At 37.4% G+C, this 24,906-nt stretch overlaps 1 protein-coding gene across 1 annotated transcript in view; it reads left to right on the forward strand.

The window, feature by feature from the left end:
• Positions 1 to 21,825, forward strand: part of MAGI3 (membrane associated guanylate kinase, WW and PDZ domain containing 3) — a 225,221-nt gene extending 203,396 nt beyond the window's left edge. The window contains 5 exon segments of the mRNA XM_074263089.1: positions 10,797 to 10,899; positions 11,320 to 11,446; positions 12,216 to 12,359; positions 18,702 to 18,840; positions 20,421 to 21,825. Coding sequence (XP_074119190.1) covers positions 10,797 to 10,899; positions 11,320 to 11,446; positions 12,216 to 12,359; positions 18,702 to 18,840; positions 20,421 to 21,520 — 1,613 coding nt within the window. The 3' untranslated portion in view covers positions 21,521 to 21,825.
• Positions 21,826 to 24,906: the final 3,081 nt, after the last annotated feature.

Below are 24,906 nucleotides of genomic sequence, written 5' to 3' on the forward strand. Positions count from 1 at the left end.
TACTTCTTTTTACCCACTCTATTCTTTTTGAATAAGATATATTCTTCCAGAGCCATATTCCAGTCATGAGGCTCATCTCTCCAAGAATCAGTGATATCTATTAGATCAAATGTCCCTTCTCTATTTAAAATATTTGGTTGTTCTTGTTTGTTACTAATGTTTTCAGGTCTTTATACTGACTTCTTTCTCGAACTTCATTGTCTTTTGCCTTTTGGATGTAGCTATTGCTGTTCTTCCTACATTGCAGCGCGAATTTATGATCTCTGTGGATATGTATATAACAGTCAATTTGCTCCATCCCTCTTCTTTTTCAATTTAAAATCTTTTTGATTCATTTTAGTCTGTTACATATGTTCTTTCCTTGGTCCATTGTTCATCATTCCTATGTTTTATGCCATGGTTCAGAAACCCAAATCCTATTGTCAGATACCATTGTCTTCATCACATACTGTTTCTTTAATTTGCCCAAGTGTGGTATGTGATGGTAAGAGTTCTTGCCTAGGAGCTAAAAGACCTAGACCAATCTATAAAACTGAGCACATTTTAGAAATTATTTGAAATGATTGCTCTAATAAAAATAGAAGTAATATTTAAGTCAGAGAACTTCATTTAAAAGGATTACCAGTTTGTTGGGGGTACAAGGCTTGAGATTGTTCTACCTATTCCTCCAGCCTCCATGTAATTATTGATTATGTGTCTACCTCTCCAGCCAAACCAAATAAGACCAGAAGCACTCCTAATTGTCTCAAAACAGTAAGTAGGATGTGCCTATAAATAACCTCTGCTTTGCCTTGCATTGATGGGCTTGTTAACTTTGTTCTGTTCACTCCTTTTTACCTTGGCAGACATTTCTCTGTGCTTGTACAAACAAGTAGAAATTTGTGTTGGAGCACACAGGTGAAAACAGACGATGTTTAAAATTGGTTTACAGACTGTCTCCAGTGCAGAAATGTAATAGGTTAGTTTGTGGGCTATTAGGAGGAAGCTGACTGGAGGGTGTCCCCAGGAATCCTCCAAAACATACTCTTGTTGGTCATTAGCCATCATAATTGATGGGTTGAGCTAGTTTAGAAGATACCATTCCACTTTTGTGATGACTCTCGCACAAGGAATGTCAGTTTTCCAGCTAAAATAAAAATGTTCAAATTACCTAGCTTGCTTATAGGAGAAACATCCTTAGAAAAACAGAGAGGCAGGATTTTGTACCAGAAAGAATACTGGACTTAGAGTTAGAATACCTGGCTTCTAGTTACAGTCTAGTCCCTTCTAAGTTTTGTAGCCATGGGTAAATTATCTCTGAGTCTCAGTTTCCTTGTCTTTTAAATGGATTTAATCATGCCTAAATTATCTACTTCATAAGATTTTGTGAGGAAAATGCTTTATAAACTATAAAGCACTTGTATAAAAAATAAGCTTCCATTTCATTCTTTATCTCATAGTTCATATAAAATTCTTAAAGCCTATGAGCAAATGGTGTGGGAATATTTGTAGTACTTATAGCCAGACTTTTGCTTCCTTCTTCTACATTTTGTCATTCTTGTATGGTAATGTTCTTCTTCCTCTCTTTCTTCTCTCTCTCCCCCTTCCTCCCTTTCTCTATCCATATCCCCTCCCCCTTTTCCTTTGTCTGTGTTTCTTTATTTTTCCCTCTCTCATCCCTTTCTTTCCCCAGCTCTCTCCTTTTCCTCCTCTTTTTCCTGTTCTTCCCTCCCCTTCTTCACTTAATATGTTATATGAATATTAGTTGTTGCTTGACATGCTCCTATCCCCAGTCTTCTCTTTTCCTTCACTTACCTATCCCTTCCCCACACACATGCCATTGCACACATTAAAACACAGGCCTCCAAAAATATTGTTGATGATTGAAATGACTAGCTTGACTTGACTTTAAAAAAGCCTAAATACCTAATGCGCACTTTAAAGCTTGAAGTTTTAGTTTCCTTTACAGAAATTGCTACTTATTCTTGACTGTGTTTCTATCAGCTTCATTTTATTCCACGTGTCAGAGGTTATTCTTTCATAGTAACAGGTTGTTTTAGGCTAAAGCCTGAACTCTTAAGTGACTGTTTTAGCATTTAAGCTCCAAGTATAAGTGAAATTGGTATATTAGTTCCTAATGCTGAATAATAATTTTGGGTATTGTCGGCAGCTCTCTTTTTGGATTAAAGCAGGTATTCCAAAGTTAGAGGTTTAAAAAATAAACATGCACTATATAAAAATTGACTACTCCTCTAACTTCTGCTATTTGGAAAAGTTTTAATCCATGCATTTTCTATATCTGACTGAATGTGAGTGTGTTTTGTACATATTTATTGCTAAAAGGTTTATGAAATGATATGTCAGAGATGTGCCTTAGAAAGGCTAACTTGCATTTCCTACAAGATGGGTGAGTGAACAGCTATACCTAAGCTTAGCTTCCCTTTTTACTGCAAAAATAACATGAAATGTACTAAATAAAGTGACAACACAATAACAAAAAGAAAAAAAAAACTTTCATAAAAAACATTATGCAGAAAAACTATCAGATAAATTAAAAGACTAAGTAACACTGCTCTTCTCTCCCCCTCCCCCCCACCAATTACATCCACAAAAGTATTCTGACGTCTTTTCTGTGCTCAAGTTCTGAAAGATTTTCTGTTGCTAAAAAAGCTTCAAGGGTGATCCTGGCAACATTAGATCTGCTTTCCTAGAATTAGCCCACTAAGTATAGATACTCATAGGTTTGGCAACTTGATGGTGAATTTTTTGACCACAATATTGTGTAAAACAAAGATACAAAATATCCTTTGTGTAGCCCCTTCCACATATGCATTTCTATTGGCAGAGTCTTTAAAAAGGAGACAGAATTTTCTAAGAATTATACTTTTTAAAATATATGAACATTCATTGTTGGGATTCTAAATATGAGAGAACTCCGTGTCCAGTGTCCAAAAGCAGATTACTACTGGAGGAACTAAATCGTAATCAACATCACATTGTCACTATAAATGAATTGAGTTAACAAAAAGAAGTTACAACTATACTCTCTTTGCAGAGGGAGAAAAACCTGGCAGAATTGGATTTATCATGCATCCCAAACCAAGACAGACAAACAAAAAAACATATATCATGAGATATTTGGTCACCATGTACAGCATTTCTCTTGATCACTGTTTGCAAAAGGATTACCATTATATTTACACACATGTATTGTATCTAGGTTATATTGTAACACATGTAAAATGTATGGGATTGCCTGTCATCGGGGGGAGGGAGTAGAGGGAGGGAGGGGAAAATTTGGAAAAATGAATACAAGGGATAATATTTTTAAAAAAAAGAATACCAAAAAAAAATTAATATACGTACATGTTGTTCTCCCTGATAGAATTATAAACAACTTGAGATCGGCCCCCCCCCAAAAAAAGGATTACCATTAAAGTAATTGCAGCTTATTTACCAACATCTGTGGCAGAAGAGGAGGAGATAGAAAAATTGCACATCATAATTCAATAAATCCTGTGAATTAAATCAACACATACTTTTTTGGGGGGTGAGGGGGCGGAGGCTGAGGCAACTGGGGGTAAGTGACTTGTCCAGTATTAAGTGTCTGAAGTCAAATTTGAACTCGGATCTTCCTGACTTCAGGGCTGGTGCTCTATCCACTGCTGCTTCAATCAACATATACTTGTGAAGTTATTTGATGACTTCAACGGACAGGTGGAAACAGAGGGAGACAATGAAGAATGTTCAGAAATATAGTTCAGGAAAGTGATGAAAATGTCCATACCTTTTGACTCAGAAATTCTACTGTGAGGTGTATACCCCAAGGACATTAATGGCAAAAAGAAGTCCCCAACATGCCAATAAATTTATAGCAGCACTTTTGTGCTAGCAAATAATTGGCAGAAAAGTAAATGCCTATCAGTGCAGTAATGGCTAAATAAATTATGGCACATCAACATAATGGAATATTACTGTGCTGTAAGAAACTATTAACATGATGAATACGAAGAGTACTGAAAGATTTGTGTGAAGTGATGAAAAGTGAAGTAAGCAAAAGCTGGACAATAGTATAGACAACGACCACCACAATGTAAATGGCAAGAACAGCAGTTAAACAATTGTAACTGAATCCAGTGACAAGATGACGACAAAGTGGAGAACCATCTTCTCTCAGGAAGCTCAGACAGTCTTCCCTCCAGCCTTCTTGAATCACTTTCTCTGTGCCAGGCATATTGTAGACCTCTGGGTGTATAAGAAAGACACAGGATGGTTCCTGCTTCTCTGCAGGTTCAAGTGTAATGAGAGAGTAACAACATGTAAATCGCTTTGCACAAACAAGAAGCTGACAGGATCAGTAGGGGCGGTCTCGGAGTGAAGACACTAAAGAGGACTGGGAAAAGCCTGGAGAAAGTAGGACTTCAGTCAAAACTTGAAAGAAGCAAGGAAAGGGGAGAACATTTTGGGCTCAGAGGTGAGGAGTAAAGAGGCCAGTGTCACTGTTCACGGGTTTAGGGGGGGTGGACAGGGGAATAAACTGCAAGAAGCCACAGAAGGTGGAAAGAGGTCAGATTCTGAGGCCTTTAATGGCCAGGGATAGGAGGGAGCCACTGGAGTTTATTGAGTAGGGTGGTCATAGGGTCAGAGTGGTTTTTTAGGTGATCAGTTTGACCCCTGAGTTAAGGGATTAGGGAGGAACTTAAGGCAGGAAACAACCAGCAGGCTTTTGTTGTAGTCCAGGTATTAGATAATGAATATTTGCACTGGGGTAGTAGCAGTATCAGAGGAGAAAATGGGATGCATATAGGATGCTCTTAAGGTAGAAACGAAGGGACCCCACCACTGTTCTGCTCTGGGGAATGCCAGAAGATGAGGAGGTGAGGATGACCCCTCGCCTGTGAGCCTGAGTGATGAGGAGTCAGTCAGTCAGTTTTATGAAGGACCTGCTGGGTTCCAGGCCCAGTGCTGAACACTAGGGATCCAAATGAAGGGAAAAGGCAATTTCTGCCCTCAAGCTCACAGGCTGATGGAGGAGACAGCAAGCAAAAAAATATGGACAAACAAGCCCCACCACGAGTAGGAATTAATTAACAGAGGCATGGGACCCAGATTAATTGGGTTTTGAAAGGCTCCCTGTAGGTGGGATTTAAAGGAAGTCAGGGAAACTAGTATGCAGTTGTCTTGGCAACAGATTGGATATGGGTGTGGGGGCTCAAGGGAGACCCCCACACACATTGGTATTCTAGAATGATGCCACAAGATATCTCAAAATTATTCGCAGGTTGGACCCAACTCTGAGTCAAGAGGCAAAGTTTATTATAATTGTAATGCCAATTAAAGCAGTTAAAGTTAAAGAAGTTAACAAAGAATGAGGAGCAAGGAAGTAATATTTAGGAAAGGTGCATCATGTCACTAATATGCTAATTTTATGGCTTCGAGTTGAACTTAAGGAATGGTCTGGTTCTGACTTTGTGCACATGTAATACCCATAGTTCTCTGGGTGGTGCTCAGGGGGAACCTTCTGAAGGGGTGTTTTTAGGCCTGAAACATCATTGGGTCAAGTGGCTGCCATCCCCAATTTTGTTACGCCCCTGCGTCTACTTTAAACACCTCATTACTGTTACTCATTAGTCTCAGAAACCCCATTATTACAGACCAACAAACTGTTATCTGACAAGGGACATTATTTGTGGGCTCAATATTCTGGTTATACATAGAAAACTGGAGCAGGACAGCCTAGGGGAAGAAATGTATCCTTTCTAACTACGGCACTCCCAAGGCCAGGTGGCTTCAAGGTTACTGCTGCATCTTTCTTAAGGGCTGTATCACAAGGCGGGGGGGGAGACCATGGGACATGCAGTTCTAAATGTATAATACGCAGTTGAAGATTTTTGATTAGAGGTGGGAAAGAAGTCAGGGCTGAACCTATAGATCTGAGAGTCATCTGCATAGAGATGATAATTGAAAGAAGGAAACCAGTGAATCAAAGAAAAGAAAATGATTGACTGTCAAAGGATGTAGAGGTCAAGAATGAGGACAGAGAAAAAAAGTCACTCAGTTTAGTCAGTAAGAGATCTTAGCCACTTTGGAGAGAGTTTTGTTAAGTGATAAGGTTGGAAACTAAACTAGAGAGTGTTACCCAAAAAAGTAAATGAGGGAGAGAGGTACCTATTGTAAACCACATTATTAAGTAGGTTAGCCACCAAAAGAAAGATAAATATAGAACAACAGCAAGGATGGGCAGATCAAGTGAGGGTGAGGATGGGAAGTTTGGTCTAACTACACAGGAAAAAAAAAAGCACAGGTGGATGAAAATGGAAGATTGTCTAGATTATGTCAGGCAGTTGCATAGACAACCTAGTGAACTCCTCTATTGGAACATATATCTGAGGAAAAACACTGCAAAGAAACTGAAGTGAGCTGGGCCCCAAAAAGAACAAGAGAAGAAAAGCAGGTTTGATTGGCTTCAAAATTGTAGTTATTTTAATGATCTAAACTTCTCCCTAATATAAAAGGGTCCATCTTTTTAACAATATTCTTTCACTAATATTGTATGACTGCAAGTCTCCAAAGTCATGCAAACCTACCCCCCCAAAAAATAAATAAATAAAGTTGGAGATGGCCCAAAGTACAATGGAGAGTCCCATGGTAATTACTCATTGGGTACAATATAATATAGATGAAGGGAAGAAAGCAAAGATCATCATTAAGAAGTGCTTCTAAAAGATAGGTCATTCTAAGTACATCAATTTTTAAAGTATTTACTTAAAGTCAGTGTAGCTATAGATTGAGAAGAAATAGTCAACTATGGAAAAGTCAACATAAAATAGCTCTAATAAAAGTATGTTAAGTAAGATGTATAGGTAGTTTTAGTACAAACAAATGAGATTAAGGATCATTCCCCATTAATAACTGACCAAAGACTACAAATAGATAGTTTCAAAAGAATTGAAGACTCCCAAAATCTACATGAAAGAATGAGCCAGATCATTAGTAATAAGATTAATGCAAATCTGAGATTTCACTTAACACACTAGATTGATAAAGATGACAAAAGATAAAATGGCAGAGTTGTGGGATGGCAGCCACCCTAATGCAGTCTTGGCAGAACTCTGCATTTCCCTTCTGAAAACAATTTAGAACTACACTAGAAAAACTACTGACCTGTATGTTTTGGCAGCAATATCACTAGTGACCTAATACCCCAGTGATTTTAAAGACAGGGGGGAAGGACCCGTATATACAAAAATTATTTATAGAAGCACTTGATGACCCAGAAATGAGGATTAACAAGGGGGAAAAAAGAACTAGAGCCTAAGGTATGCCTGTCAGTTGGGCAGTGACTGAACAAATTGTTCATATCTTAGAATGGTATAGCATAGTAAGAAATGAGGAAAGGAATAATTTCAAAGAATACTGGATAATAGGAATTGATGTTGGCAGAGTAAAGTGAACAGAGTAATTTATAAAATAAAACATAATGACAAAATGAAAAGACTTAAGACATTCAAATAATGACAAAATTTAAAAACTTAAGACTTAATTCAGTTCATTGAATTACCATGATTTTAAAAGGATCTATGATGAAATATACTATCCATCTTCCTGTATAAAAAGGTGATGGATTCAAGATACAGAAAAAGATAAAGATTTTTGGAAAGTCACTGTGTACATTGGTTTTATTTGGCTAGATCTATATGATTACAAGACCACCTTGCTCTTTGAATTGTGAGAGGTAGGAAAAGCAATAATTTTTTTTAAGCCCATTCAAACTTTTAAAAATGCTTAGAAGAAAACATTCAGAAAGCATAACCAAGCAAAACTATTTTGAAAGTTAATTTGTCAAATTTATTATATAACGTTAAAAAAATCAATATGAAATAGAGATTTTGGTTTCATATACTCAATATTCTTGATTTCTGCTCTATATTTATAAATATGCTTTAGTGTTGATATTCACAATAAAAATAAATTTTAAAAAAAGGTAATCTTTAGCCTCCTACTCTGTGGATTTCTCTGTTGCCTATTTCCTTAGTCCCAAAAATCCCTTCACTTGACTCTATTACCCCTATAAATTCTCACTTTTTGTCACTTTTAATAGCCAAACTCCTAGTTCATGGACTTACCTCTGATTCCCATTCACTTCTCAACTCTTTGTAGTAGTCTTGATTTCCAGCAAAACCATTCATCTGTTTTTATTTAAGTTGACTGTGATCTTATATTTTATATGAAAAATCCTTTTCTCAATTCTTGTCCTTCCTGAACTATAGAATTTTATGCTGTTAGCCACCCTCCCTGATGGTCTCCCATTTATCTGACTGATTTGCAGTCCTTTGCTGGTTCATCATCCGTGCCCCATCTCCTTATTGTAGATACCACAAAGAGTTTTGTGCTGGATCTTCTTTTCTCTTTTTACATTTAGTCTTCTTGAGCTCTTGCAAGATAACATGGTGTCTTGGATCTGATGCTGGACTTAGGATCAAGAAGACTCATACAGATATATATATATACTTTGTTGACATTTTATATCTTCCCCATAGCATGTAAAATCCTTGAGGCCAGAGCCATCTTAATCTTTGAATCTTCAGCATATAGTGTATATATATGTATATATATATATATATATAGTTATGCTTTTAATGCTTCTTGAAGTGAATTGAATGTAAATGCTTGCTTAATTTGAGAGGGCAGTAGAGTGTCAGATGTTACAAGCAAATGAAAAAGAATGAAAACTGAGAAAAGGCCAATGGATTTTGTGATTAGGAGGAAGTTTTTTCTTGAAATTAAATGATTTGGGGGCAGCTAGGTGGCGCAGTGGATAGAGCACCAGCCTTAAATTCAGGAGGACCTGAGTTCAAATTTGGTCTCTGACATTTAACACTTCCTAGCTGTGACCCTGGGCAAGTCACTTAACCCCAGCCTCAGGGGAAAAAAAAGAGAGAAATTAAATGATTTTGATGAGACAAGGGGAATAGGAGGCAGATATAAGTGCAGTGTAATGATGCTCAGTGAAGTGAGTAGAACCAAGAAAACATTGTACACAGCAACAACAAGATTATGCAATGATCAATTCTGATAGAAGTAGCTCCTTTCAACAATTCCAATATACTCGTGATGGAGAGAGTCATCTGCACCCAGAGAGAGGATGTGGGGACTCAATGTGGATCACTGAATAGTATTTTCATCTTTTTTTGTTGTTGTTGTTTGCTTGATTTTTGTTTTTTTCTCATTTTTTTTCTTTTTTTTTTCTGATTTTTCTTGTGCAGCATGATAATTGTGGAAATACACATGTTTAATATATATATTGGATTACTTGCTGAAGAGGGGAGAGAGTGGGGGGAAGGGAGGGAGAAAAATTTGTAACAAAGTTTTGCAAGGGTGAACTATCTTTGTATATATTTTGAAAATAAAAAAGTATAACTCAAAAATGAAATAAATAATAATTCTTAAAGCAAAAAATAGAAGAAGGAGGCAGAGAAAGGTCAATGGGTACACTCACCAAAATGATCAGACTGTTAGATGAGGAGAGTTGGGTCCACAGAGTTCAGAAATTCAAGAGGCTCCTAGACATAGACTTTGGAGGTCATATTGACAGCTAGAGCATCAGCAAGTAGGGTGGAAAATGATTGGAATAAAGACAAAGATGCATACACAGAAGAATTTCAGTGAATTAAGGAATAAGTAAGCAATTAAGTAAATTGCTATCTTCCCCATCTTCGTGCACGTAGAGTATTAAATATTTGATTATTTAATATAACTCCAGAATAGGTTTACATATGGTCCTTTGTAGTAGTATTTTTTACTATATTTATGGTGAAGAATCAAAGATCTTTGTTCAGATGATGTTCCTGAAATTGGACATTGATAATGATTGACTAATAATTGGGCAATGATAGAAACATATAGTCATTATAATACATGTATTACAGAATGGTTTTGAAAAATTAGCTCTGTACTCTGTCATGTATAAAAGTAGCCCAGTAACAGATTAATATAAGCATATCTTCAAAATCTTAATTATGGAAACATGAACAAAAAATGTTTTTAAATTGCAGGAATTATTTGTATTTTTATAGCACAAGTTCTAAGAGTTGATCAATCAACATTTCACAGGGCTTTTGAATATTATGCATGAATACAGGTGTGTATGTGTGTGTATATATATATATATATATATATATATATATATATATATATATATATATATATATATATATATGTAAACATGCATATGGGTATTTGTGTTGTGTGCATTCATAACTATATGCATATATATATATATGCTGTAACATGTGCCTTGAGATAATGATTAGAGAAATAAAAATTTACTCAAATTTTTTGCTTTTGATTTATAATCTTTATACTAATCAAAATAAAGAGGAGAGAGGGGCAATTAGGTGGTATAGTGGATAGAACGCCAACCCTAAAATTAGGAGGACCTGAGTTCAAATCTGGCCTCAGATACTTAACACTTCCTAGCTGTGAGTTTGGGCAAGTCACTTAACCCCCAATTGCCTCAGCAAAAATAAATAAATAAATAAAGAGGAGAAAAAATGTATACTAGGAAACCTGTTTCCGTTGCACTCATGAAATATACGCATTAATCAAAAACTAGTAGAAAAAAATTCTCATGTTCGGATTGTAGGTAGCCGGCCACAGTACTGCTTATATTGAAATCAAAAATTCAAGAATCATTAATTCTTGTCTTATTGAAGTAAAAAATTCAAGTGTCATTAGTTCTTGTCTCACTGGCACATTCTTTAGTTTTACATCTTCAGTCACAGACTTTAAATCCCTTTGTTTTCACTATTGAACAGAACATCATGGTCCACCATCAGGAACAAATTCGGCCAGGCAAAGTCCAGCACTTCAGCACAGACCCATGGGACAGACCCAAGCTGGTCACACAGCAGGAGAGCGGTGAGGCTATTTTATCTCAAGTTGGTTTTCCTTGCTGTATTTTTCTAGGAATGTGAAGAAAACAGTTTGGGACCAAAAATCTTTTGCCCACTAACTCCCATTCAGGTATATTACTGAGTTGACAAATTCTGTGCCATCTAAAGTGTAGTCAGAGATCCGTGCCTGACAAATAAATGCTGGAAGGAATTAATAGGGCAGCATCTGGTTTTACCACTATTGGACCTGATATTTTTGGCAGAAAGACTTTGTCTGAAATTTCAACACCAGAACTGAATGCTGCCCTCTAAATAAAATTGAGATAAATCTGCCCTCACCCCAGTTTCTCTTTCTAATTCTCCATGTATCGAAACACACTTAAGAGATCTCTTCCCCTACTGAGGGTGTGAACTATGCTATATTACTGATTTCTCTCTCTTGCAGAAGTGGTTTAGAAAGTGAAATTGGGAAAGATGTTTCCACGACTTACAGGCTGTCATGGTCTGACCACAAGCACCTTGCCCAGCCTGATACAGCTTTGATTTCGATTGTGGGTAATCGTCACAATCAGGTAACTAAAAACCCACTCCAGTGTCACGTATATCTAACTGATGGTTAGGGCTGCTAAGTCAGTGACATTTTTAAGATAATTATACTCCAAGCAATTCAAAGTATAAATATAGCACATGAGAATAAACACATTCCTTCTTGAGTTTTTATTGCTCCTCATACAGTTTATACTTGGCACTCTGAGAGAATATAAAAGTTAAGGAGCTAATCCTTCTTCTAGGATTTACCGTCTAATTAAAGAAAGGTAAGCTATTGGTTGAAAGTGCTTATGAGACAATAGGAGCCTAACTACTGTTTCAGCAAAGGAACCTTCTCCCTCAGAATTAGTCATAGACTGCTTCAAGCTTTTCAAAATGATGACTTTTGGAAGAATGTCCTTCTCCCCCACAACATGGCAAGATTCCACATATATAATTGTTATCTTGTTTCTTAACCTTCTCAGTGGGTAGGAAGAAGAGAATTCAAAACTGAAAATTAAAATAAAAAAAAAAACTTTTTTTTAATAGTTTTCCACTGCATACCACATATGACAGCTATGGACAGTGAAATCTGATTATGTTTAAATTAATTTGAGTAATGGCATTAATATTTGGTATTTGTTCATGTGAAATTCCTAGTTTTTTTCCACAAGAGAATTCCTTAAAAAATGCATTTGAGTGTGGTTTCTCATTTGTAAATAATACTTTTTCAACTTTTAGTTGTTTATTTTAACATTAAAAGAACACAAAAACAAGTTTGTCTTTTTCTTTTTTCCTTCTGCATTGCTTTAGAACCTTGGTTGTTATCCAGTGGAACTAGAAAGAGGCCCAAGAGGCTTTGGATTCAGTCTTCGTGGGGGAAAGGAATATAACATGGGGTTGTTCATTCTTCGACTTGCTGAGGATGGTCCTGCCATCAAAGATGGGAGAATTCATGTGAGTTAGCTTCTATTTTCTGCCCTCTATCTATATCACTTTTTAAAAACTTTTCTTCTTAAACTTCTGACTTCTGAAGCTAGAGAATACATTTTCCAAGAAGAGCCACTGATCCTGGGGAGCAGGAAAATAAATCATCATTTGATTTTTCTCTTACTCCTCAGATTATGATATTCAGATTACTTTTGTTCTGCTTGGTGAAATGTGATGCTTGTACTCTTTTAGAGTTATGTTATAATTGACTTTGGCCAATAAGAAAAGACTTTTTTTCTTCCACTTACAAATTAGAGTTTCAAGAGTAAAAGAATTAACAAAAAGGACTTCCTGAGGGGACTCATCATACTGCCATGAATTGAAAGAGGCAGGACTAGTGGGTCTTAGAAACACAGCCAAAGGAGGAATTTTTCATTTCTCCAAGAAACAACAAGGCCTAGTTTAAAAAACAAAAAACAAACAAAAAAAAAAAAAAAACCCAAGATTTGTTTTATTTTTGGTTAAGGATAAAAACAAAAGAAGTGATAATAAGAGAGAGTGATAGGATCATAGACTTAAACCTGAAGAGTACATCACCATCTAAGCCAAATAGCCATTTTTATAGGTGAGGAAATGGGACTGGACATGGGAGTAGAATGGTCTCCATTGTACAGATGAGAAACTTGAGACTGAGAGGCCAGCCACTAGACCAGGGATGAGGAACCTTTTTTCTACCAAAGACCATTTGAATATTTCTAACATTGTTTGCGGGCCATACAAAATGATCCACTTATAGAACTCAGGCAATGGGAGGTCGTGGTACCTAGCTTCTAGCTCCTCAGGGCCTTAGCAAATGATTTCACAGTCTGGCCTTATCCCTGCCCTAGGCCTAAATTGTGGCCATGCAGCTGGATAGGACTCTTTTTCTTCCTTATCAGACGAATTTCTTTTATGTCATCAGAATATCAGAGTATTTAATATAAAACAATAAATTTTCATTTCAAGAAAACCTATATAAGAAATACTACACATTATTTCAAAGCTGCCCTGCTTCTCCTTGCTTTCTTATTGGATTTCTTTTGTTCTCTGCTGTGTACTTTTCAGTTGTTTCCCCTCCCTTCCCCCCCCTTGCATCCTAAATAAGGCTACAGTTAAGCATGGATATCTATATGTGTGTATATACACACATACATAGATATCCATAAACCTGTATACTGTACTTATTATTTCCTATCATCTGTTTCTCTAAAGGTAGATAGCATCTTCCTTCATAAATCCAAGTCTTTCCATGTTTTTCTAAATCTCCCAGCTCATCATTTCCTACACCACACTAATATTATTTTCTGGATGCGAACAGTATGTTCCTTCAGTCAGAATGATTTGGTTGCTCAAAGTTGTTCTTAAAACAATACTGCTGTTATCGTATTCAGTGTTTTCTTTTCTCATTTTGCCCTTACATTATTTCATGGAAGTCTCTCCATGCTTTGCTAAAACCATTGAGCTTATCGTCCTTTGTAGCCCAAGGTACTCCTCATTTTGATCAGCCATTCCTCAATTGATGGGTGTCCCTGAAACCTAGAGTTCCTTGCCACCACAAATTACTTGACATTTAGGACCTTGGTTCATGTCTAAAATCTCCACAAAAAGAGGGAAGTAGAAAGTGCTCAGTGTAAAACTTAGATCAAGCAAAGGAGAACTATTTATTTCACATGTAAAAAATGATTTAAAAGCCTACAAAGTATCACAGATAGACCTTTAACAACAACCAAAAAACTTGGAAATTCCAAGTGGTAACACAAGTCCTAATTATTATTATCTTCTCTGTGGAGGTTGAAACTTGGGCATATAAGCATGAAGCAGTTTGCATTTGCAGTTCTGTGGCTAGGCGTTGCACGTTCACTTTTAGGTTCTGTATTGTCCCAGCATTCTTTCCAGATCCACAACTTCTGACCAGCTGGGCTCACGATCCCTTCCAGTAGGGTTCAATGCATAGGTCTCAGTTCTGTTTCACCATTTAACCACCTACTAAGTTGTACAAAGGGACACTTACTTTGAAAGCATAGCAAGAAAGCTGGCAGGAACAATTGTCCTGCTCTCCTCACCTACGAGGGACAACTTTAGATAAATTCCTATTTAACATTGCCCCACTAAGTTGGGACCCAGACGTTGCGTGACCTCCAAATGAGTCTTTGTTTCCTACTTGTTCCTCTGGGCCTGAGACCACCCTGGCTACCAAGCTCAGACTCTGGAAGGCCAGGCTCAGTGCCCTCCTGACCTTCCCAAACTCTCAAGCTCAAGGACTCCCATCCTTTCACCTAAAATAGAACAGAACATACACAGAGCCCAAAGCCCATTCCAGCTTTGCATTATCTCAGAAGGTCCCAAGGCCTTTCCCTTTACTTCATTGTCTTTCACCGTATAGAGTAAGTGAAGGATTTCAAAAATCCACAAGAGAAACATCCAAAGAAAAAGGCTAGCCTCAACCCCCCACCCCCCACCCCCCCCCCCACCCTTGGCTCTGCAGACTGTAACAAAGAGGCTGCTCCTGGCCATGCCGTCAGCAGTGTTCTGAAGGCATTCCCATGGAAGCAGCATCTCTGTCTAGAGTGAAAGCAATATTATCTGAAGAACAATCGTTGTCTTTTCCTGATTCCTAATATATCTCTCTTACCTATCTTATTGCTTTGTAAATCTGTTCTTTTTTTGCCTTCCTTCCACATTATTTCTCTCATTCCTCTTGTGATAAAAAGGAACTACATTTTACTTGTTAGGTTTAATGGTTAAAAACAATGATCATCTTTCTTCCATGTTCAGTTTTATGTCTTTATCAGAAACATCAAGTTCCTTTTAATTTGCATTTGGCTCTAGGTTGATTATTTATGTCCCCTTCCCTACGTTTTTTAAAAATTTCCTCCCCCTACTCTCCACTCACCACCTTCTTTAATGAAAAGTATTTGCGGATAAAGGTTGATTAAGCTTCTAATGTTAAAAAAAATAAGGACACCTAGTGGTGAGTTTGTTTAATTACAACTTCGGGCACTTTATTTTTACAGAAAAATAGGCCTTGGAAAGATTTTGAAAAGGTTCTTTTAGCTTTTTCAGATTTATAAAGCATTTTTCTCACAACAACCCCATTTTATAGATAAGGAAAATGAGTCTCAGGTGAAGTGACTTCATTTCCACAAAAAATTATTAAGTACCTCATATATGCAAAGCTAATTCTTGGAGATACCAAGATAAAAATTCCCAGTTCCTGCCTACAAGGAGTTTTATATTCTACTGAAGGATATAACAAGTACACAAATGGCAAGGATGAGAGAGATATCAGACAAAGAGCCCTAGAAACATGGGAAGAAGACTGGAGGAAGGAATGAATAAAGAAAACAGAAAGCATTTACAGAAGCTAAGAAGACCTATCATAGTTCAAAACTAGAAGGAGAGGAGCAAGGAAAGATGAGTGCTTATGTGTGGGAGTCAGCAAGAAGTCTAGGGAAGCAGGTGAATTGGCTGGAGCCAGTGTCTAGACAGAGGGAGCAACCCCCCAGTGAGGACAGTGGGCTCTGGGGCAGGAACTCTTGGTACAAAGAGTGAGATTTTCCAGGGCTTAAGATCTTTCTGGTCCAGTCGTGAGACTAGTACTATTCTAGTAAAACTGAAGCATATTCATCTTTATTTTAACTAGCAATAAACTCCTGAAAGTGTAAAGCTATCGTATTATCAGTTGGAATAATTTTTTATACTTTTTTGTTAACCATTTTCAAATTGTGCTTTGAGAAGGATTCAGTTGTTATTTTGTTAAGATTTTGATGCTGTACCAAAATAATTTAGCATTAAAAATTTTGTCAAGTTGTTTTCAATTTATCCTCAATCCCACAAATAGATATAATCAAACAAAACAAATTTCCACATTGCCAGAATGTCCAGAATGTTCTCTTTTTCCTTAAAATTATTCAGTGGCAGGCAGGGAAGCAATTCTTTATCAAATTGTATTATCATCTAGTTTTCCTCCAAGGGAATGGAGGAAAAATAAACACTTGTAATTGAAAAAAAAAAAATGATAAATTTGGCAAAAGGGAAAGAATGGATAGGAGAGGAAAGGAAACTCAATAACCTGAATTTTGTAATAATCCTAATTAGTCATGAGTTCTTGCAATCACTCCATACCTATTTCTAGACAGTGACTAAGTGAGGAAGAGGGGAAAGGAGCAATAGTTTGAAGATAGAATGGACAGAATTTTGCAGCTGTTTGGATCTGAGGAATTCCTTCAATGTGGTGAATCTGTTGACTGGAAGAATGGTGGTCTGCCCTCAAGAAAAGGAAGAAAAGGAGTTGTAGGAGAAAAGGTCTTGAGTCCCATTTTCTCCAGGTGTGGTCTGACTAGCACAGAAGCCTGTAGAATTGCCATTGCCTTTTTCCTTGAGGCTACACCGAGGCAGCTCAAGATCTCCTGAGCTTCTTCTGTATGAACTTGTCTTCTTGCTGACTCTTATTAAATTTGAATCCTACTAAAACTCCCAGTTCTTTTTTTTTTTTTAGCTGAACAGCCAAACTCCTGTCTTAACTTTGCCTCTGCCTTTTGATCTTGTATTTGGTTTAAAAAATCAACTTCAGAAGTGTAAAATTTTAACTCCATCCTCATTGCATTTTATTTTGTTGGATTCAGGCCTAGAGGCCAGCTATTCCATTTGGAGCTTGTCGAGGCAATGCTTAACTTGCCTCCTTGGAACTTTTCTCTGCTGGGGCCAAATAGAATGGGCAAAATTGATCTTCAGATGTCTGGGACTGACAACCCTTAACCATCCTGGTCCATTCCTTTTGTATGGTCTCCAGCCCATCTGTATCTGTATCCTTTTTAAATCATGGTGCCTAGAAATGAATGTAGCACTGGAAAACTCCTGCCTTAGGTATATTGAACCATTAAATCCAGCTCATGAAGCAATTCTTTCATCTAATCTAGTCAGCTTCTCTCCATCTTCACCACAACAATAGTACAAGATAGTTTATAAAAAGCTTTGCTAAAATATAACCAAGCTGTATTCATGAATATTACCTTTATTTACTGTATTATTAATCACATCAAAAAAAGAAATGAGGTTAGTCTGGCATGATTTGTTCTCCTTGAAACCATGTAAGTTCTTTATAATTATCATGCCTCTCTTTAAATGTTTAAACCAACCCTGCCCTTTAATAATTTGTTCTAGTATCTTCCCAGAAATCCAACTCAAGCTCCTGAACCTAAAGTGTACAGGTTGTTCCTTTCTCTTTTGTGAAAATCTCAAATCTTGTGGTACTTTTCTCATTTATCATGATTTTTCAAGATGACTGGAGGTGACTCAGTAATCATATTTCCATTTATTAAGCCAGATTTAAGGGAATATTTGCCTTCATTTCCTGCCTATGGCCCCTACCTGGGCAGTGGATAAAGCATTGTGCTTAGATTAGGAAGATCTGAGTTCAAATTTTCTGTCAAACACTCACTAGCTAGTGACTCTGGACAAATTGTAGAACATCGTGGCTTCTGAGGTCCCCTCCATTTTTAAGCTGATAATCTAGGGACATCCTGATTGTGTGACCTTGGGCAAGTTAGCACTGCTCAGATCTCAAGGACCCTGGTCACCAAGGAGTTGTCTCCAGGGGGTTGGACCTTTCTGACAACTCATGAAGACTGTCTGCTAAGGTGCCACATGGTGACAATGTGCATCTTTTCAATGAGTGCCTGTGTTGACGGATTGTACACCCTTGAAGTAGCTATGCATTATATGGTTTTCTTATAAGGGGATTGCTGCTCTTTTTGCATAATCATGATCGTATTAGAGAATCATCAGAACAAATCGGGCGGAAACCATAACATCGATGGTGTAAAAAGTACATCTTCAGATTCAGAGATTGAGTTGCATGAAGTCCTTGCAGCATCCAATAATAATTATTTAGAAACTAACTCGGGCAAGGATCTTAGAGATCATACATTAAGTCACATTCCCTTGTGTGACATTTTCTAAGGCATAGGACATTCTGGCAGTTGTTGGAAAATACAGAAATAAATCTCAGGAGTCTTAATATCTAGACAACCTACCACATTATTATATACCTCCTCTAATTTAAAACAATTTGAAACAAAACAAAATTTAAAAACTCCACCAGACCTGATTAAATTGAAACTTTAAATTGCTGAGATAAATTGTGGACTAGTAAGTAAAAGTGGCTGTTCTTTGATTTTGAGGTTCTTCCCAGTGTTCATCAGCTGTCAGGGGTGAATGGTCAGCAGGAAATGCTGCCAGCAAAGTTGACTAAGCAAGATAAAATGGCCCTGTGGGCTTTAGAGAGAAGGCCACAGGTTGACCTGGCTGCTGTGACTGTTTCCTTTCTAGGTTGGGGACCAGATTGTTGAAATCAATGGGGAGCCTACACAGGGTATAACCCATACTCGAGCCATTGAGCTGATCCAAGCTGGAGGAAATAAAGTTCTGCTGCTGCTGAGGCCGGGCACTGGCTTGATACCTGACCATGGTAAGGATACAGGCCTGTTGGGCAGGGGCTGAAGGGAGCAGGGGAGGGGGCATCGCAGGAGACAGGTGAGTGACCAATACCAGCCGGGGTCAGGATATAACTTGAGTCTAAAACTGATTCCAGATGGAACTTGTTGATTGTTTTGTAGCTTGAATATTTCCACAGCTTCAGATAGTGCTTTTCATGGGACATGGTATTGTAATAGGACAGTGAAGGACACTGCTTAAATGCCTAACACCACAAGCAGTACACGCTGAGCCAGCTCAGCACAGTCTGAAGCACTCTCCCAAGCAGAAGAACATGGCCTCCAAGAATCCCAGGGCCTTGCCCGTAGTCTTCCTGCCCTGAGGAGCACAGCTGGCCCTGGAAGCCAGGGCTCTTGATTTAGTCAGGTGCCCTTCCTGCTCCTGCCTCTCAATGTCTGCCAAAGGATGTGTCTGAAGCTTCCTTCTGGGAAGTAGTGCTTCAGTCTCCATTGTGGGCATCAGAACCACCTCCTTCTTGAGTGAAGGAAATGACAATTCCTTTCAGAAATGAAATCGTTTCCTTACAATCACATTTGTCATTCAATCTCTCTGGTGTTAAGAAAGTCACGGCCTTTGTAGCCAGGACCCCCCATGCCCTGCTTCTCAGCGCCCAGGGGTTTTTGTGGTGTTTCCCAAATCATTTGAAAGTTGTTCCAGTCTGATGGGGCTGGAAGCCAAATGGAGAATGGTATCCGCACTCCCTGGTGCTTTGGGGGCAGGGAAGGAAGTGTGGACGTGGCTCTTTCAGTCCCCTTCGGTTCTGTGATTCTCTTTCATGTTCTACTCAAAAATCACAATTCTGGTGACATCTTTGCTGACTGCTCTATGATTTTGTACCTAGTCCTAGGCTTTTTCTCTTCCTCCCTCAGGTTTGGCTCCTTCCGGTCTCTGCTCCTACGTGAAACCTGAGCAACATTAAGGCTTTCAGGGCTTTTCTTGGTCTTTCCTTAAAAAGACTTGGTAAATTTGCATGTCTTTTGATTCATTTCTCTCTTTTTATTTTTTTTTTCTTTTTAATTAAATACAATAAATCTATTCCTCCCCTCTCCTCCATGTTTCAGTTTCCTTTTGGCATTAAATTTGACAGCTTGTTGCTAGGGTTATTATTTACAAGTTCCTGTCCCCTAATCCCAAAGGCTCCATCTACCTGGTTACCAGCTTGCAAATGAATTACACAGTCCTCCTACACTCTTTAGTAAACAATTTGACAGTGTCTGAAGGCTGCATATTCACTGACAGTAAATTTATTGCACACTAGACCTTGTCATTAAAGCAAACATATTCACCATATTTAAATTCTTCATTTCCCAAAACTGTTACCATGAAATTATTTTTCAATCACATTCTTTTACTGATTAATTTATACATACATAAATATGCACACACAGATCTTTGTTGTTCTGTGCAGTTGCACATTTGTATCTTTAAATACTCATAAACAAAGGATTTAAATTTTAAGCTACATTTTTAAAATGCTGTCAAAAGTTGTAGAAATTTCTTTAAAAAGAAAATAAGTGCTCTATAAACAAATTAATTTTATTTATTTGTTTTTAGGTGATTGGGATATTTTTAATCCTTCATCTTCAAGCATAATTTATGATGAACAGTCACCATATCTCCCATCTTTATATTCTACTTCCATATTTGAAATTTCTCATGTACCAGTATCCGAAGAAGCTTTAATGAGAATTCAGATATGTGAAAAGGTAGAAGAATTAAAGGATACTCTTCCAGTAAAGAAAAGTCCTACGAATGAAAACAATTCTGAAATAAAGCATCAATCTTCTGTCCAAAAAAATGTGAATAAAAAGATTCAACCCAGTAGTCAAGGGCATGGTGAGAAAAGAATTCATCAGGAAATTGAAAATGATGTTGCAAGAAGAGGCAGATCTGTTAGTCCCAAAAAGACAGTTAACAGACCTTCAGGAGACCATGGAGAAAAAATAGCCAGTCCTTTAAAGGGTGACCCAAAAAGAAGACCCAAAGATCGGTCCGTGAGCCCCAAAAAAAGGGAAAATAAAAATTTACAAGTTGGCACTAATGAAGGTTCTGGAAAAGAAAAGTCAAGAAAACCTAGAGGAAGATCTGTTAGCCCCCAAAAGCAGCCAAAGACGGAAGTACTCAGAGACAAACTAACCACTGAGGTTGGGTTGCAAGAGGGGCAGGAGAAACGACCTGGTGAAAATACTGAGGTGGCCAAAAATGAGAAGGAAAAACTAACCATCTCCAAGAGAGACCCACAGCAAAATCAGTCTGGAAAAAATGAAGCATATTCCTTGGAGAAAAAAAGCCAGAAAACGGATGAAAAATCTCTTCCATCCAAAAGAGCCAATGAGCCTGGTAGCAAAGTAGTAGCTGAAAATGAAAAAGGAAAGAAAGCAAACTCTGGAGAAATAAGTTGTAGCAAATCCAAAACAGGACCGAGTAGCAAAATGTCAAAAAAGCCACCAAAGTTAGAATCTGAAGAGACAGACATTCGGAACAAGGCAGGAGAACAGAAAGAAAAAGACCCAGAGAAAGTGGAGAGAAAAAAAGATAGTTTGGGGTTAAAACCTGGAAGTATTTCTCCAGTTAAGAAAGTCCCAATAACACCCGGACCTTGGAAAGTGCCAAGTGCAAACCGAGTCCTTGGTGTGGCTGAGAAACGTCTCTAACTGTCTAAAATGGAAAAGAAGAATGTTCTCTTTTTTTGTTTAAAAAGAAAAGCAGCAATTTTCAAAAAAGTCTATGAATAGGCATAAACCACACATTTTAATTTGATCCCTAAGTTGACTAAGCTGCATGAAGGACTTCCAAGATTGCTCAGAATCCACCTCCCTGTCCCTCCTTTCTCTCTCCCCTAGCTGATGTCCCTGACCTTCAGGAAGGTGGTCTACTGCTGCTCATTTGCCATTGCACTTGTAAGGCTTTCGGATTGTAGTGTGAGTGTCTGAACAAAATGTCTATATTGCCAATGTGACCATGACTCATTTCTTGTCCTTGTGCCAATTTATCTACTGTATCTTGTCTGTTTTAGCCTCCTCTGACATTTCTGCAGCAATGGAAAAGCAAAATTTGGTTTGGAAGTCAATGTTTTCAATAGCATGTTGCATGTTTACAGAAAGAAATATTTGCGTTCTTGCTGATCATCAAAGAGGAGGTTCTGTTAATTCATCATTGAAAGGTGATAATGGTCTTTTCAAAAAGCCACTGACAGTCTCCCCACCCCCATTCCTCCAACTGGTTTTTCAATAGATTTTTTTTTATTTAATAGAGCCCCAAATCACCATCACTTTTAAAGGAAAAATATATTGATTCAAGCCAATGTTTGAACCTCTGGAAAACAATTAAACATTTTTTTTTTTGCCTAATTATTTAAGATGCTTCCAACAACTCTTTAACTGTTAAAATACATTGTTACTATAATTTTTTAGTCCAAAATCATTAAGGAAGTACATTAAGCAATAAAAAGCTTACTTCCTGTTTTCTTCAACTGGATATAGTTAAAGTACCTCAGGATCATACTGCCTCTTTTTCTTTTATTTCATAATGATATTATAAATAAGCATGTGAAATATTTCTTATTAACTGATTAAGGCAATATACTATCATTTCTTTGTTTTTGAATAGTTGGTACTAAATGTCATTATATTTTAAAATGGACATGGCTGAAAAATCAAGAAATTTTGGAGGCTTACATGGGGCTCTAATCATTAGATTAGTTAAAGCATTCATACAAAAATTGAGTATCAGTTTATTTGATAACCCTTGAATGAGGTTCATCATTTATAGAAACTCCAGGAGTGAGAGAACATTGACATGAACTTTGTGGAGTTCCTTCCTCTCAAAGAGGAGAACCAAAAGAGCCCCATCCAATTTGCAGATAGCAGGGTAATGTGTATCAAGAGTAGAGAACACTTATCTACTTGGACTTTTCCTGTTAAGTTTCCGTAGGTACCAGCTTCTTCAATAGGAGATGTGTGCTCAGCTTGTGTACTTTTAAAAAAAATTTTTTTTTAGAATCCAGTCAAACAAAACTAGCTCAGATGGAAGGTAGGGCTAGATGCAGTTTTCAATATATAAAATAGCTATAGGTTTTTTCAGTTCCCTAAAAAAATTCAATAGCAAATATACATTTAAAAAAAACCAAAACTTTCACAATATGTAGTTTTTACGTGGCATTTTACTTGTCCTATAACAACATCACACTCAGTCTATCTTGTCACTACAGGATACACCACCATTCACAAAGCCTTCTCTCTTAGAGTTTGACTGTGAAGCTCTTTAATATTTCTGAATTTAACCACTGTAGATATGAAATGTCTCCTTGAGTGAAATTTTTTGGATCTCTTTTTCATTAAGAGTTATATGCACACACTTCTCATACCCTTTTGATTATAGAACATAATTAGGAGCTATGCTATAGGCTAAGCATCTAATGCCACCGGTTTATTTTCCCTATAGTCCACAACTCTACAATGACTATTTCTTTTGTTGTTAACTGTGACATAACTTTAATGTCATATGTTGTTGGTCTGATGTGGCTCTTCCTTTCTAAGAACCTGTCTCTGTACTTAATGTATCATGACTTAGCAACATGGCCTTGGAACGCTAAGCAAAAATGGACGTGCTGGTTGTAAATGTTTATATATTGTACAGTACCTTTATATATACTTGAGGTTCTGATTAGAGAGAGAAAACTGTAAATCGCTCGTTATTTTTTATATAGATAATATTAAAAAAAAAAAAGTTCATGGTCTTTGGTTTTCATTCTACAAAATGCATTTGTAGTCCCTTTTATATTGCTGTAATGTTCTCCATTAGTATACAAATAGTCTGAATTACTCATGTATACAAATTCTGTCTCTCCAAAATAACATGTTCACAAGTCCTATAAAAAAAAAAAAAGTTTCTTGTAATGAAAACTTTGTTTCTGCAGGAATCTTTATATATAAGACTTAAGAGGAAATCCCCAATGTCCTTTATGGGGATGTTGTGGTATAGTTGGATGGGAAATCGGGAGAGTAGAAAACCCCACTTCTGACCTTCAGGTCTGTGCACCCATAAGCAGATCAGAGATTCTGAGCTGGAAGGGGCCATGGTGTCCAGACTGAGGCTGAGAAAAGGTTCCATAGCTAGGGTCTGACTCATGATTAGAACTCAGGTGTTCCTGACTCCAAGCCTAGTACTCTTGGGCTCTGCGTCCCACGGTCCCCATGCCCTCAAAAACTTTCAGGTTCTTTATACATAGCACAGGAGTCATGGTACTTAGAGAACTGACCTCATGGAATCAGAGAAAAAAAATACATGTAAAGGGCTGCATGGATGTCAGCCCTGACATATTTTTATGCTTTTCAGCATTGAAGAAATAGTTTTGCTCTCCATTCTTTTCAGCTCCCACCTTTTGGGGAAGACTCCAAAGTTCTCTTTCTATGAACTCTTTAGAGATTATAAGGAGAGGGTTGTTTTATGTTTGTTTGTTTTTGTTTTGTTTTTTTCCAATTTCCATATAACTATGTACCTTAGTTGACTGTGTTCTTAGACAAATAGTTTCCTTAAGAATTTCATTTTAAAATGAAAAGAATCTCCATTATTCAATGTAAACACCAATTTGACTTCTTGTCAACAACTCATTTCCAGGTATGTTTTCTAAAGGAGGAAAAAAAGGGCCCTCCCCACTTTGACATGTTGCTGGGTACTGAAATCAGTCCCGAGGTTCCAGATTCCACCCAAGAACACAAAAGTCCTGGTGGAATAAATGCCCAATTGTCCTAGCCAAGTGAAACAATGAACATATAAAACAAGCTTTAAATGAAAATATATTCTCACCTTTTCCATTCTGAGGGATTTTTTTGGAAGGCTGATCAATGGCATTACTAACCAGATGAAAATGAACTGATACCTTTAGTTAGTGTCATTTGCCAACCTACTTAACAGGAAATTCACCCTCTCCCTCAATGGAATTGGTAGATACGGTGTTCTGGGGGGAAAAAAACAGGAAAGGGAGGCCAGTGCCATTGGTTTACAGAGTCATTCAAGGAGGATGAACTTAGTGGGGAGC

This window comes from Sminthopsis crassicaudata, chromosome 4 (assembly GCF_048593235.1).
Source record: "Sminthopsis crassicaudata isolate SCR6 chromosome 4, ASM4859323v1, whole genome shotgun sequence".
Taxonomy (NCBI): Eukaryota; Metazoa; Chordata; class Mammalia; order Dasyuromorphia; family Dasyuridae; genus Sminthopsis; species Sminthopsis crassicaudata.